The sequence below is a fragment of the Leptosomus discolor genome, unplaced genomic scaffold (assembly GCF_034619465.1).
Source record: "Leptosomus discolor isolate bLepDis1 unplaced genomic scaffold, bLepDis1.hap2 HAP2_SCAFFOLD_130, whole genome shotgun sequence".
Taxonomy (NCBI): Eukaryota; Metazoa; Chordata; class Aves; order Leptosomiformes; family Leptosomidae; genus Leptosomus; species Leptosomus discolor.
In genome coordinates, this window is record NW_028237748.1 from 104,508 (window position 1) to 119,267 (window position 14,760).

The window sequence follows — 14,760 nt, forward strand, 5'->3', positions numbered from 1 at the left end:
GACCCCGAGCTAAGGAAGGGCTAAGCCCATTTGAAATCCTATATGGGCGACCCTATGGGGTACAAAAGGGAACCTCTTCACAAATTGGTGAAGAATTGATGACTTCCTATATGGTGGCATTAGGGAAACAGCTTCGTAAATTTGAAAACCAGGTGTTTGGAACCCGATGCAGGGGTTTGGATGGGTCAGTGCATAACATACAACCTGGAGACTAGGTGTATGTTAAGTCTCTTACAGAGAAAACTGTGGAGCCACAGTGGGAAGGACCATACCAAGTGCTTCTTACCTCTTTCACGGCAATCAAGATCAGGGAACAAAGCGCCTGGATTCACCACTCCTGAGTGAAGAAAGCTCCTAAAACTCCTTGGAAAGTAACACAGGGTGAGGATGAACTGAAACTAAAGCTTTGCTGAGCGAAATGAGTATATTGCACCCAGAAGTGTTTAGTAACTCGGCCTGCCAAGATTTAGTCAGGAAAATTGTTGTATTTGTAGTTATCGTAACCCAAGGGTCGAACAGTAACACCCCAGAATGGCCATGGACCCAAGCTCATATTGAATATACTGGGGATATGGGAACGCTCTCTGATAGAAAAAGCTTAAGCCTTGCCACCGTGGTTATGCATAAAAATGAAGTGTAGCCCAAAAATTATTGGAGCACAGACCTTCAGAGAATGATGCTTCAACTGCAGGGAATGCGGGGTCAAAACATAAGCGTAGGATGCCGAGGAATTAATGGAACTTCCTACAAAAGGGCAAACCAGATAGCTGTATCCAATATAATAACAAACACAACAAATAGAAAGCCTTGCAGTATCTTGGATTGTTGGCATAATTTTACTCTAACACAACCTGTCTTTGTAACCTGGGTCTGGGCACGTGGTGAAATAGGATTACCATTGAAATTGAAGATGGATGCTGTACCGTCTACGACAGCGGGGCCCTGCACAACCTATACAGCTGATACTAGCACTCAAACAGTCCGAACCCAAACTAAACTTGAATCTAAGATTTATGAGATTGGTCCGTATGTCATCAGAGATACAGGTCAGCTACAAGTATTATTTAACCCAGAGTGGTCTCTAAAAAGGGTGGAACTGATGATGCAAATTAAGGTTTCAGAAATACAACCATTGTGTTCCCCTTTCTTACGGACTTCCTATGAAGGGTGGACCACTTGGCTACGCAGGAGAACGGGTATTTTTCAAAGGCGAATACCGAGGGATGTAGCTGGGGTGTTAGGGACAGGACTTGGGGTTCTAAATACCACAGATTCAGAAGTGATAATGAACAAATTAGCTGCCTCTACTGCTGATCTCTCCAAATTACAACAGCCATCACAATCCTCCCTATTAGCTCTAGGAGCTCACCAATGGTTGGTGTCGGAAGTTCTACCCGGCTGGGAACGGACAAACATAAGGGATCATAATATCATTATAGCTGCAATTGGAGGGCTCCAAAGGAATATCTCATTGGCCCTGAGCTGCATCCAGGCCCAGCTGTGGATGCAATCAATAACTGCACCTATTGTAAGGGAAGGAGAGGAAGGGGTCTTCCCCACGGAGATACGGAAGATAGTTTGGGATAGTGCCACTGATAGGGAAAGAGAGCTCCAGTCCTGGTGGGAAATGGTAAACTTTACCTATAACCCCACCACACACACAGTCACTGCCCTCGTGTTAACTATCCACAATGCATCAGTGACTGTAATACATCCCATAATAGCCATGGGAATAAATCACGGTCAAACTTTGCTTTATCCTTTTGAACACAGGACATGGGCCCGAAAGAGAGAGAACAAACGGCAAACAGTTGACTTAGAATCCTGCGTTGTACAAGAGCAACAGGGATTTCTCTGCGAAAGCAATACCATGAGGGCACAAGACATTTGCTGGATACCGACCAAAAGGTCTGTCACCTTGAAATTCGCCCGAATGCCAGTCCAAAACCGGTTGTCGTCTATGCAGGAAAAGGTTGTGCTTGTTTAAGAACAACATGTCGCTTTGTGTCTGTAGGAGGAGTAGAAACAGACACCAGGAATCACTCGAATTTCTGTATTTGTAATTTTACCACCATCACAGGATGTGACTTTAGCTACCTTGCTCCTGTGGTTTCTCATCAAATCCTGAGATCAAACTATACACTGATTTCTGAACTAGAACCCACAACTATAGGGATAGACCTAGCAGTGATAAAAAGATTGTTGAAACACCCAGACTTAATATGGATATTAGAGGAAGCCAAGAATAATAGACCGGAAACTGTAATAACTGTTCATCATGAGGCAAATGAGGTAAGTAGGGTCTTGAAAAGGGTCAAAAAGGACGAGGAACACATATGGTGGGATACACTTTTGGGGTGGTCACCTTCAGACACCGGACTTTTTCAACCTCCTAATGCATCCAATAGTAGTGTTGTTGATAGCTACCGCTATTTTATTATTTCTAGTAGGGACCCTGTATATGTGGGTTTGGCGTATAGTTAGAAGAATAACTTCAATGTACGAAGCATTATACCAACCAGAATAGCCAAGTAAAAGAATTCACTTAACTCAATAGAAAAGGGGGGAATTGGTAGGGGGACATATAGAAAATATATTTTATAACCCAAGATATATCGAAAATATTAATAGGGAGCTACATAGAAAAAAGCTAAATCTATTAAAACTTGCTTCCCAGACCTAACATGCATGCAAGTAGGCAATTAGTCACTAACCCCTGCAAACTGCTCAAGAAAGAAGCTGATAAGGGAAACAGAAAAGACAGAAACAAGGACCTAATTCATGGCTCAAAGGCGTCAAAGGCAGGAGGAGCTAAGAGCTAAGGAGGGCTCGCTAACATCCATCTCTAACCAAGAACAAAAAGGAGACAGCCAGATGTGCACACAGGGAGAGACCAGGCTGAAACCAGTCTGGGACTGCAAGCTCAGCCAAATTAGAGCTTCCAGGGGAGAGGGGAGGAGTACAGAGCGAGGAAGACCTATGGCCTTCATCCCTGAAGACCCCTGCCCAGGACCACCAGGAGGAACTGCGCAAGCGCCCCGAGGAGGAGCCCGAGGCAGAGATTATGGAAATGAAGTGAAAGGAAGGAATGGCCTTTTGGGGGACAGGTCATGAATATGTCTAGGCATTTCGAAATAGGTGATGTTTTAAGTGGATAAATACTGGAGAAGCGGCCACAGTGGGGATGCACGTTTGTGGTGGAGCGATCCCCCGTGCATCTGCGCGCAATAAACACACCTACTGTGTAACCTTTCGGGTTGTAAAGTCTTTTCCGCACGTCAGGGTGTCACAGGCCTGGGGGACACAGGATCACCCCGGGGGTGGGGGGTGGTGGTGGTGTGTGTGACAGGGCCTGGGGACACAGGATCACCCTGGGGGGGGGCAGCAGGTGGCAGGGCGAGCATGAGGGGCACAACAATGGAGCTGGGGGTGCCCCCCCACCACACACCACTGTCCCAGTTGTGGGACCCCACGGTCACCCCACCATCCCCACCCCTCCTCCTGCCCCACACACAGCCCTGAGGGGGTTGGTCTAGCTGTGACCCCAGCCCCACAGGGCAGCCATCACCCCTTTAAACAGCTCTCCCGTTCCCCCAAGCGCCCCAACCCCACCCTCAAAGCAGGGGGCGACCCCTGACCCCCCTCAGATTCGCAGCGCAGTCACAGACCAGAGCCAAGGCTTTCCCTCCTCACAGAGTTATTAAACAGAAATGTTTAAAAAACCCAATAAAAACAGACAAGACATGGGGGCACAGGGGCCATTCCCCCCTCCCCAGCATGTGGTGCTCTGGCAGCAGCCACTCTGGGGTGGGGGTGAAGCCCCTCCTGCCCCCCCAAAGTTAACCAACGGGGTGGCAAAACAGAAGAAGGAACTCCCCAAATAGTCAGTGACCAGTACAAGGGGCACCCCCCAGCCCCACCCCCTGCAGCACCCCCTGGCTGCAAAGGAGGTTTAAGTGCTTTTCTGTAACAGTTCTGCCAACTGAACTTTGCTGAGGGGGGGATCGCAGCCCTCAGGGACGGGGGTCCCCACCTTCCACGGGGACACCCAGCCTCCCAGAGAGGGTCTGCCCAGCTCCATGGCACCCCCCAGGGCTCGGGGGGGTGGGGGTGGGGGAATGTGCTGCAGCCCCGTGGCTTGCCCAAAGCTGGCAAAGCCACCCCCCACCCAGCCCAGGGTGCAAGGGGAAGGGGGGCACTGGCTTGGGGGGCTGCCCCACAGCCCCCGAGCCCCATCCCTGATGCTGGGGAGGGGAGGTAGCCTGACCCCCACTCCCAGAGGAAGGTTCAACCTGGCAGGGATTGAGCCCCCCTAGGCATTCCCCACCCACATGCTACAGCCCCCAGCCACCATTTGGGGTAAAACCTAAACCCTGTTTAGGTTAAAAAAGGGGTAAAAACCCACAACCATACCCCCCGGTTCTCACGCTGCTGAGGGGGGCGATGCTGGGCAGGGCACCCAGCACAGAGCTGGGAAGGCTGGGGGGGGTGGGGGGAGGGGGGCAACCAGGTTTTGGGCTGGGCAACCGTGAGCGCCGGCAGCCCCGGGTAGGGGGTGGGCAGGGGGCTGCGGGGGTCCCTCAGAAGTTCTTGAGGCGGCTGTAGAGCTCCCGCTTGCTGCGCTCGCCCACCCAGCTGCGGCTCTTCTGGCGGAACTTGCGCAGGTCCTCCTTGAAGTCCTCGTGGTCCATCGGCCGGTAGTCCTGGGGCTCGCAGTGCATCTGGGCACCCACAGCTCTGTCAGCACCTGCAGGCCCCCCTCCCCACCCCCTGGGGCAAACCCAGCACCCCCCAGGACCCCCAGCACAACCCCCTTCCCCTGGAGGTACCACCCTCATGGAGGATGCTCAGAGCCAGACCCTTTCCCCTCACAGGGCAGGGTTTTGGGGAGCGGAGAGGGTGATTTCCCCCCACCCAGCACTCTCACCCTCCTGCCAGGGACCGCCCCCCCTCCCACACAGGGGGTGAAAGGTAGGGGGGCTTACCTGGTACTGGGGGAAGAACTCCCGGTACCCCCCCTTCAGGACATAGAGCTCGGGGTAGTGGAGGTGGGGGTACTCGTTACAGGCTCGGTCCTTCTCCCTGATGAACCGGCACCTGCGGGACAGGGGACAGGATTGGCACCCAGATAGGATTCTGCCATGTCCAGGGGGTCCGGCAGAACCCAGCGTCCACCCCACCTCCCCCAACCCCCCCAAACTCACATCCTGGGCCCCCTCTCGGAGGAGAACTCGCAGTGGAAGATGACGATCACCCTCTTGCTGGCGTCGAAGGGCACGATGGGCTGCTTCAGCAGGAACTCCTCCACGTCCTGCTCCAGCGGCAGGTTGACGGCGCCCTGGCGAGGGAGAGGGGCCCCTTTCAGCCCCCCCCTCCTCCCATTTCATCTCGGGGTGGGGGGGGGGGGGCCTTCATACCCTGACCCCCTTCTGCCCCATCTGCTGGGAATGCCTTCACCCCCCTCCTCCTTCCAGCTGGGGCTCAGCACCTCCAGGGGTGCTCAGAACCTTTGGGGAGGCTCTCAACCCCTCCAGGGAGCTCAGCACCTTTGGGAGGGGGCATCAGCCCCTCTGAGGTTTGACAGGTTTGTGTCTCCCCCACCCATGACCACCCTGTCCCCAACCCCGAGGGGCGCAGCAGCAGTTCTGACCTTGATGTGGCCTCCCTCGTACTCGTAGGGGTACCTGCAGTCCACAATCACGCAGCTCTCGATGAGGCTGCTGAACTGCCCCGTCAGCACTGCCACCATCTGTGGGGGGAGCCCGTCACCGGGGGGGGGGGGGGGGGGGGGGGGCAGGTAGGCAGCCCTGTGGGGGTGTTTTTTGGGGGAAGAGGTCACTGCTCCCTTACCATTTCGGGGGAAATGTACTTCAGGTCCGGGTGCTTCCCCTCTACCGTCTGCAGAAGGTAAGGCTGGAGGAGAGGCGGGTGCTGGGTCAGGATCTGTCCCTGGGGAGACGTCCTGGCTGCCACCCGCTCCCCCCAGCCCAGAAGACCCCCCGCCTGCGAGGTTTGCTCCCTCCCAAGAGGGACGGCGCTGCGGCACTGGAAGAGCAGCGGGTCAGGCTCTTCAGGCTGGAAAGTCTCAGCCCCAAGTCCCCTTGGTCCCAAACAAGGGCCACCAGCTGTATTGGGGCTCTGGCACCAGCACAGGGCTCCACTGATGGTCCCCCTTTGTTTCAGGAGAGGGGGGCAGGCGGCACCCCCAAGCCTGCAGCACCCCCAGCAGCCCTACCTTGGAGAAGTCCCCGATGAGCTCCTGATGGTCGTTAGCCAGCAGGTTCTCCATCTCCTCGTGGCAGAAAGACCTGGAGCACAGCAGCCGTGCTTTCTGCGGGGACATGAACCAGAGACACCCCCCTCGGCGTTAGCGAGGGCGCTGGCAGAGCCGTGGCACCGGGCAGTCCCACCCGGGATGGGCAAGGACGCCTCACCCCGAGGATTCCCCATCACCCACCGGCTCCGCCGCTGCCGCCTCCTCGCCAGGGCTACCGGCCACGCTCCTCCGTCGCTTGGTCTTGACGGGGGTGTCCCGGTCCTGGGGTCGGTCTATCCGCTTCAGGATGGGCCTGATGACGCTGCTGGGCATCGAGGGCGAGCGGAAGAGCTGCCGGCACTTGCCGCGCTTCACCGGACACTGTGTGGGGAGAGAGCCCGTGTTGGTGCCCAAGGGTCCGGCATTCCCCCCACATACCCCCCCCCCCCCCCCAGCACCACGAGAACAAAGGCAAAAGGGTCCCTCTCTAGTGGCTGCACATCACCCAGGACAAGCCCAAAGCCCTGGGGGGTGTGTGCTGCTCGCCAACCAGTGACCCTCACCCCCAGACCCCACCTTGGAGACCCAAGGAAGGGGGAGCCTGGGGCCCCATCCACCCCCCGAGACACCCAACGTACCGGCTCAGCCTCCTCCTTCCTCACCAGGGGCGCAGTCAGTAGGTTCTCCATCCCCTGTGGCCCGTCGGTATCGCTCTTCTGGGGGGGCACCTGGTGGGGCCACAGGGGAGAGACAGAGGAGAGCATGAAGGGAACGAGTCCCACTGCTGCTTCGCACCCCCCTGGGCAGGGACGGAGCCCCTGCCCAGGGTCCATCCAACTGCACAGATGGAGGAGCCCTCCCTACTTTCATCTCCTCCTCATCCAGGATCTCCACGAAGCCATCATCTTCCTCTTCAGACATGGAGGAGGTCAAGGAGCACCGGCGCAGGATGATGGGGCTCTCGCCCTGGGCGGCGTTTTCCTTCTTGGGGGTGTCGAACTGGGGAGGGGACACGACACAGCCCATGGCTCAGGAGTGGGGCCAGCCCCACACCAGCCCTGTTTGCAGACACAGTGACCCCAATCCCCCCAGCTCCCACACCCACAGGTCTCCAGTGCAAACAGGGAGGCTGGAGCAGCAGGTCCCGGCTCAGCAGCCCCTGCAGCAGGACCACCCACCCCCAGTGCCCCCCTCTCAGCGCCCCCAGCCCCTCTCACCAGCAGGCCGGGTGCAGAGCCGAGTCTCTGGCTGAGGGGGTCCCTCCCCGCAGCCCCATCACTGGCGGGCAGCCGGCTGCGCTGACTTGGCCTCTGCAGCTTCTTGAAGACAAACCCCTCCTGCAGCAGTGGGGGAGGGGGGGGTGGGCACGGCATCCCCCTACCCCTTCCCCGGTCCTGCCTCCCTCTCCCCAGCCTTGCTGTCCCCCCTCACCTTGTCCTCAGGCTTCCTTGGGCCCCTCTGCTCCCTGGCCCCGTGGCTGTTGAACTCCCGGCAGTGGGAGATGTTCTTCAGGACTGGGCTGGCCCCCAGGAGCTGTGGCTGCAGGGTGGGTTGGGAGGGGTGAGAGGTGCTGCACAGCCCCTGCGCTCCCCAGCTCCATCCTCCTCCTTCTCCTCCTCCTCCTCCCAGCTCAGCCAGGGGCACAGCAGGATCCAGCCGCCCTCAGCTCAGCCCTGCAGAGCCCCCGGGACTTACTGGCAGTGAGTGGATCCTCCGGATAAGGAGCTTATTGCTGCAAAAAGAAAAGGATTGAATGAGGAGAGAAGATGCCCTGGACCAGCAGCATCCCACCCCCCCCACCGCCCCGAAGCTGGCATGGACCCCCTTGTCCCCTGGGTCCCCACAGTGGGGTGAGACCTCCCCGGACAGGACCCCAGGGCAGCAATTCCTCCAGCCACTGAGCAACACCAACAGCTTGATCCAAACCCCAGGGAAGGGCAGACAGACAGCCTGGCTTTCGGGTCTGGGCACAGGGACAGAGCCCCTTCACTTACTCTTTGAGAGCTCTCCTGGATTCTAGGATGGCTGTCTCAAAGCTGCGGGAAGAGAGGAGCCAGGGTTAGGGGGGATGGCACCCCGTGCCCCAGCCTGAGCAGCCCAGGAGCCCCGGGGATGGGCAGCCGCAGCCCTTACAGGGACCCCAGCCCACACAGCGGTCATCAGCCCCCCCAAGGGGAGAGCAGCTGAGCGGCTTTCAGCCCCACAAAGGGTTAAAACCCCATCTGGAAATCACTGGTTTCAGACGGGGGGACCCCAATCTGGGCTGGGGGGTTAAGCAGCACACTGGGGTGGTCCAGGGCACCCCGCTGACCCCGCTCGGGGCCCAGATGTAGCTGGTGGCAGTGGCGCCCGCTCTCCACCTGTATGTAAATCCGGCAGCGGGGATGCTGGGGATGCTGGCCGTCGGCCATATGGCCATGCAGCTGCACACTGCGACAGGACGAAGGGGGCACTGGCGTGTCCCCTGCAGCCCAGCCCACCCAGCCCCAAGGCTGCCCCAGCATCACCATCTGCCCCCAGTCACTCAGTCACCAACATCTGCCAGAGAGGGGCTCTGCCAACGGCCCCGGGAGTGGGTGAAGCCACCGGCGTGGCACCCAGAGCCCTTCAGCCCTGCAGAGCTCAGCTCTCAGCTGATCCCTACACCCCAAATCTGCCAGGCCTGGGCAGCAGCACCCCAAGGAGGCTGAGGCGGGGGTGCTGGGAGCCCAGGGAGGTGCTCAGCACCCTCACCCCGCTGCGTGGTGAGGCAGCGAGCCGTCTGCCGGCCGTCCCTGCCAGAGGAGGACTTGGCACGGCAGCACCGCAGAGGCTTCTTGCCTGCACCCGCTGCCAGACCCCTGCCTGCAGCAGGGCTGGGCCGAGCACCAGCACTGACACCCCCACTAGAGGTGGTTTCTCACACCAACCCCCCACCAAAAATCAATTTTGGGGTGGAGGGCACAGCTGGAAGCACAGCCCCCCAGCAAGGCTGGGACAGGCTGAGCGTGGGCACTGCAGGCAGCCTGGGGAGGGTGAGCAGGGGGGACACAGTGGGCAAGGGTGGAGACCTCCCGGAGTGGGGGGACGCGGGGCGAGGGACACTCACACTTCCTCCAGTGCCGCGGGGTCCTCCTGCGTGGGGGAGTCCAGCCCCACTCCTGCGGGAACAAGGGGCAGGGGTAGCATCGGGTGGGGCGGGTGGGAGGCACGCCGTGCCCCTGGGACCCTGCTCCAGCACAGGTCCCCCCCCGCTCCTGTGGGGCGCTGGCAGGGTGCAGGGGAGCCCCCCCACCCCAGCTGTGTTCCCTTCTAGTGCTGGGGAGGGGGCCACAGGGTGGGATCTGCTGTGTGCTCAGGCGGGACCCTCACCCAAAGCTTCTCCCGTCCCCCAGCATGGCAAAGGGACGACCCTGAGACCACCCATCCTGGCCAACATGTCCCACATCACCCTGCCCAGGGACCCCCACTGGGGTGGTCCATAGCCGAGCCCCCCCCCGGGGTGCAGGCCTGGGCGGGTGGGGGGGCTCCCACCCATCATCCAGCACAGGGAAGGAAGCGCTGGGGAGGAAATCCCCGTTTAAAATCCCAGTTTGACTCAGAGCATGGCCAGGAGCTGAGACAGAGCGGGGGACCCGGCTCCCACGTGCACCCCCAGAAAGACCCTTCCCCACCCTCAAACCCCTCCCCTGTCTTCCCAGCCCCCTCCCTGCATGCAGTGACCCCCTGCCCAACGCCCACCCCCCCGGCACAGCTCCCCCTGCACACCCCCAGCCCCGGGGAGGAGGGGGGTCGGGGCAGGGGCGGGTGTGGCAACAGCACCCATCGCTCACCCGCGTCCGAGGACTCGGAGGAGACGGAGCTGCGGGGGGAGCCCAAGGCTGCCGACCCCCGGCACGGGCTGGCCCGGCGCCTCTGCAAGGACAGCCCCGCCACCCGCCGCTTCGGGGTGTCCCAGTGGCTGCGGGCAGGGCGGGGGCGGCGATCAGCCCGTGGGGACCCACCGGTACCCCTCGGGGTGCCCCCCTCGGGTGGGGCGGTGTGGTGTGTCCCCCCCCTCCGCGCTCAGCACTGCCCTGAGCCGGCAGCATTCACGCGTGGGGGGGAGGGGGGTGCGGTGCGGGGCAGCCCCCCCGTCTCCACTCACCTTCCCAGTCCCACCAGCTTGTCCGTATCCAGCGTCAGCGGGGTGACCGGCGACATGCCCGCTCGCCTCCTGGCCACTCCGGCTAGCCCACGGCCACCGGGGCCGCCCTGCGCCGCCATGGCGAGTGCAGGAAAGGAAGGGAGGCGTTAATTACACCCGTTGGAGCGACCGTTCCCGGCCCCGGCGGAGCGGAGCGGGGCCGCGCCGATGCTCCGCCGTCCGGTGCGCGAGGGGGGGGGGGCGCGCGCCCGCGGCCGCCCCTATTTATATTCGAAAACTAACAGGGGAGCGGCGCGGCGGGAGCCAATGGGGAGGGGCGGGGGGCGGGGCCACGGCCGGGTCGGGGGCGCGCGGGCAGGGGAGCGGAGCCCGGGGGTGCGGGCAAAGCACGGGGGGAGGGGCCAGCAGGGGTGCAGGGGCATGGCTGGAGGGGCTCAGGGGGCATCGCCCAAAATGGGGGGGGGGCATGGCTGGAGGGGCTCAGGAGGCATCGCCCAAAATGGGGGGGGGGGGCATGGCTGGAGGGGCTCAGAAGGCATAGCCCAAAATGGGGGGGGGGCATGGCTGGAGGGGCTCAGGGGGCATCGCCCAAAATGGGGGGGGGCATGGCTGGGTGGGGGGACATGGCTGGGGAGCACAGGAGAGCTCGGCCCAAAGTGGCTGAAGGGCATGGGGGGGGCACGGCTGAGGGGGTAAATGGGAATGGAGGGGTGCGTAGTTGGGGTCTTGAGGGGCATACGGCTGGAGGGGCACGGAATGGTGCGTGGGTGGGGAGACATCGCTGGGGGGCTGCACGTCGGGCGTGCGGCTGGGCAGGATGAGGGGTGGGTGTCCGTCAGTGAATGTGCAGCCCAGGGGGGAGCCCAGTGTTCGGACACTGCCCCCACCCCCAGCCACAAGCCCCCAGCCATGTGGAAGTCTTTGCAGTAAAGATCTCCTGGCGATCCGAAAGCCCATCCGCTGTTCGCACCATGGGGGAAAGCGCTGAACCCCTGCCAAATCTGCTGGGGCTGCTGACACCTACCTCTTGTCCCGTGCTGATGTCGAGTGCTGTATAGACAGTTCCAGATGCCCTAGAAACAAAAGAGCAGCAAAGACATGAGAAGTGGTTTAGACCCTGGAAGTGAAAGCCCTGACAGGAGCTCTCTGCTGCCTGTAGTGTTTCTAAAACACCTTGGTTCCTCCACTCCTTCAGCCAGCAGCGCACAGCGCAGCAGCCCAGAAGCCCCCTGCCATGCAGGCTATCCAAGTGAAAACTTAGGTCCAAGAGGAAGAAAAAGGGCTGGTGCAAATCTCCAGAGTTCATACTAAATTCTTTCAGTCCAAAACTGAAGGGCAGGGTGCCTACAGAGACTGGAAAATAATAGATTTCATTCTTTTCCCCTTTTCTCCAGTTTTGCTCTGTTGGGGTTTAGTTTTTTCCTTTTTTTTTTTTTTTTTTTTTTTTCCTTGCAGGGGGTGTGTGTGGATTTTTTTCCAGAGAATGTAACACACGCACAGTCTAGCTGTGCCTTCTTAGACCTCTTCTTTGGATCTATCTGCAAAACTCCGGCAACACCATGCAGTCATTCTGAGAGCCCTGAACACACGTGCCAGACAACTGAGGAAAGGACAGTGCATTGACACTGCATGTATTACTGAATGGTTGGTTTTCACTACCTCTGCCAGAAAAGAGAGCTGAATATTTAACCTCTGGTTGCAGTTTCTAAACTATACCATTATAATCCTGATCACTAAATACTTTTTTAAAGCAAAAGAGTGGAAAGAAGTGTTCTTGAGAAGTGTTATTTATCTGACAGCTATCAGGTTCTAAGTTGCTCTTTCAGGCAATAAAGATTTTTCTCCTTTCTTTAGCGTGGCCGTATTATTTTGAGACACACAAAAATGATTTCCCCTAAGAAAACAAGCAAACGGGTGCCACAAACTTGAGGGACAGTAGATCTTCCAGGTCCTGCCCCTCGCTGCAGACAAGACGTTGCCAGCATCAAGTGCTCTTTGACGATGCCTTCTGACCACAGGCACCAATTCTGATCAGTACTGAGAGACAGCAGAATCTAAGCCCAGGGTCTGAACACGTTTGGAGCTTGCCCGACTTCACGCTTGATATCACACCAGCAAAATACCTGGCCCGTGATTTTGTGTAAGTAGCTGTGACTGGACTTACCCTTGCCCGACTTGTTCAAATCGAGTGTATTTCTGCTTAGGATCTGCCACGCTCACAGTGCTCCCTGAAAGAAACAACATTAAAAATGGAGACACCCCCTTCCAGCAGATCAGAAATGCCGCCCCACTGTCTGGGGTTGGGAGCCGTTTGTAGGCAGCTGGGTGACAACAACGATACAGGCAGCTCCGCAGCACAGAGAGTCTCCACAAAGACTGATTTTTACAGTCCTCTGGAGAGTCACCCGGACAGGAAACCAAGAACTTGGAGAAACATTCACAGGAGCCGCAGATCAGAAAAGAACAAGTACCAGTGCAAGTGCTTGTTGTCTCGAAACACTAAGGACAGCTGGAACAACAGAGCCTTCATCTTCTTAGCAAGAAATAGTCCGTGCGATTCCCCAGAAGGTTTAAGACTTCTGGAGGTTAACTGCCCCTTGGGTTCTGGAATCCATTCTGATGAACAGGTGCCACTTGCAGACAGGAAGAATATTGCAGAGTGTTCCCAGGAGGGGATCTTCTCAATGTTTCAGCGGCTTGCCAAAAGAATGCCGTTATGTTTTTAGAGAACAGCGTCTCCTGTTACAAACAAGAGAGAAAAAGCATCTCAGGCAAGAAGCCAGAGAGATTGGGAACATCAAGGAGGAATGCAGATTGGGACAAAGAGGCAGTGAATGAAAAACCAGCCATGCGCTGCAGGACAGAGACAGAGGAAGGAAAAAAGAGGGGCAGGGAGCAGGACAGAGGGAGAGCAAGGAAAACCAAAGGGGCAGGTAGAATAGCAGAACAAGAGAGGGGCTTGGAAACCAGAGAGGGACGAAGAGGGAGCAGGGTATGAGAACAGACAGAAGAAAGGGACAGGGAAGCAAAAGAGTGACGCCAGTGATGGAAGGTGGGAGGGCACAGGCACAGGGAGGCACCCGGAGCACAAGAGGGGTGACACGGCCCCAAGTGTGGACGGAGGGTCGCAATCACGACAAATTTATCTACACACTTGCAGATAAGCCGGCACGTCTTTATTGCAGCGCTGGGAAGCACAGGGACAGCTCCACCCGACGGGCTTCAAAGTTACATCAAAAATTCAACATCTTATACCCTTTTTCTGCAAAGTCAGGATCTTTAACAGATTTTAACATAAGCATGCATCTTATGCTCGCTATTAATTTTGACAGTTACAATGATTGGTCCGCCCTATTCTATAACTTTCTTAATAGTCCTATCCTAACCTAATCATTGGTTATTTTACTGATCAAAATCTCTGATATACAAATTAGGATGGGGAGGACGGGAGAGTCTTCACAGCAACATTCCTTTGTTTCGATGGTTTCATCACATAAGAGAACTAGCTGAGAACGTACAATTTCACCCCTTGTACCTGCCTCCCTCCCTCCTCGTTCTGTGTTCTGTACAGTTTCCCAATCCACAGCAGCTTCAGCTTTGGCCATCTTCCTAAGGCCTGCATCTGCTGTCTCTTAGCATAAGTGAGGTTTTGTCTACTCCTTACCATAATGTAAATTAATTGAATCAGGAAATAATTAACTATAAGAAATTAGTTGTTTATTCAAAACAATTAATTATCAATGAAATTCAAAATTCAGATCTGATTATAACACAAGGGCCCAGGACTCACTGCCGCTCCCGCTCTTGGTGCTGCTGGGAGCATTTTATTGTTGAGACACTTCTGTCTCTGCCTCTCTCAGCTCTTACAATCTGAGGCTTCCTACATACACAGCCTCACGTGCACACACACACACACACACTACATGGCTGTACCGTGCTTTGGTTACGCACACAGGCCCCGCGGTGCATGTTGGTGACCAGCTCTGCTGAGGACTACTCACAGGGACCCTTCCTCACGCGGAGAGGCCGGCTGTCTCTTGTCTGCAGCTGGGGGCAGCTCGCAGCCGGATCCCCTTCGTGTCCTTCTCCAGCCACTTTTCCTTTTGCCCATCTCCTCAGCTTCAGCCTGAGCTGGATGCAGCTGACGACATCCCCAGGGCAGGAACAGACCACCGAGCCCCTGGCACGGCCTCTGGCAGAGGGAAAGAACCGTGACTGTCACAGCCAGCCCCAGGCCGGAGCCCCTCCTGCTGCAGCCGCTCCTGCAGACCCCGCTCCTTCCCCGCACTGCTGCTGAAGGCCCCTGGGTTAACAGAGCCCTGGGCCTGCCCGAGGCCCCGCTCGCCGCTGCCAGGACAGGCCGTGGGGCAGCCTGGGG

At 57.9% G+C, this 14,760-nt stretch overlaps 1 protein-coding gene across 1 annotated transcript in view; it reads right to left on the reverse strand.

Annotated features, from left to right (window-relative positions):
* Nucleotides 1–14,760, reverse strand: part of LOC147413073 (RING finger protein 17-like) — a 63,703-nt gene that overhangs the window by 47,536 nt on the left and 1,407 nt on the right. Inside the window, exons 5-7 of the mRNA XM_086480700.1 lie at nt 7,222–7,255; nt 6,895–6,984; nt 6,236–6,289 (exon numbers count right to left, since the gene is read on the reverse strand). Of these exons, the coding sequence (XP_086336826.1) occupies nt 6,236–6,289; nt 6,895–6,984; nt 7,222–7,255 (178 nt within the window). The remainder of the gene's footprint in view (nt 1–6,235; nt 6,290–6,894; nt 6,985–7,221; nt 7,256–14,760) is intronic.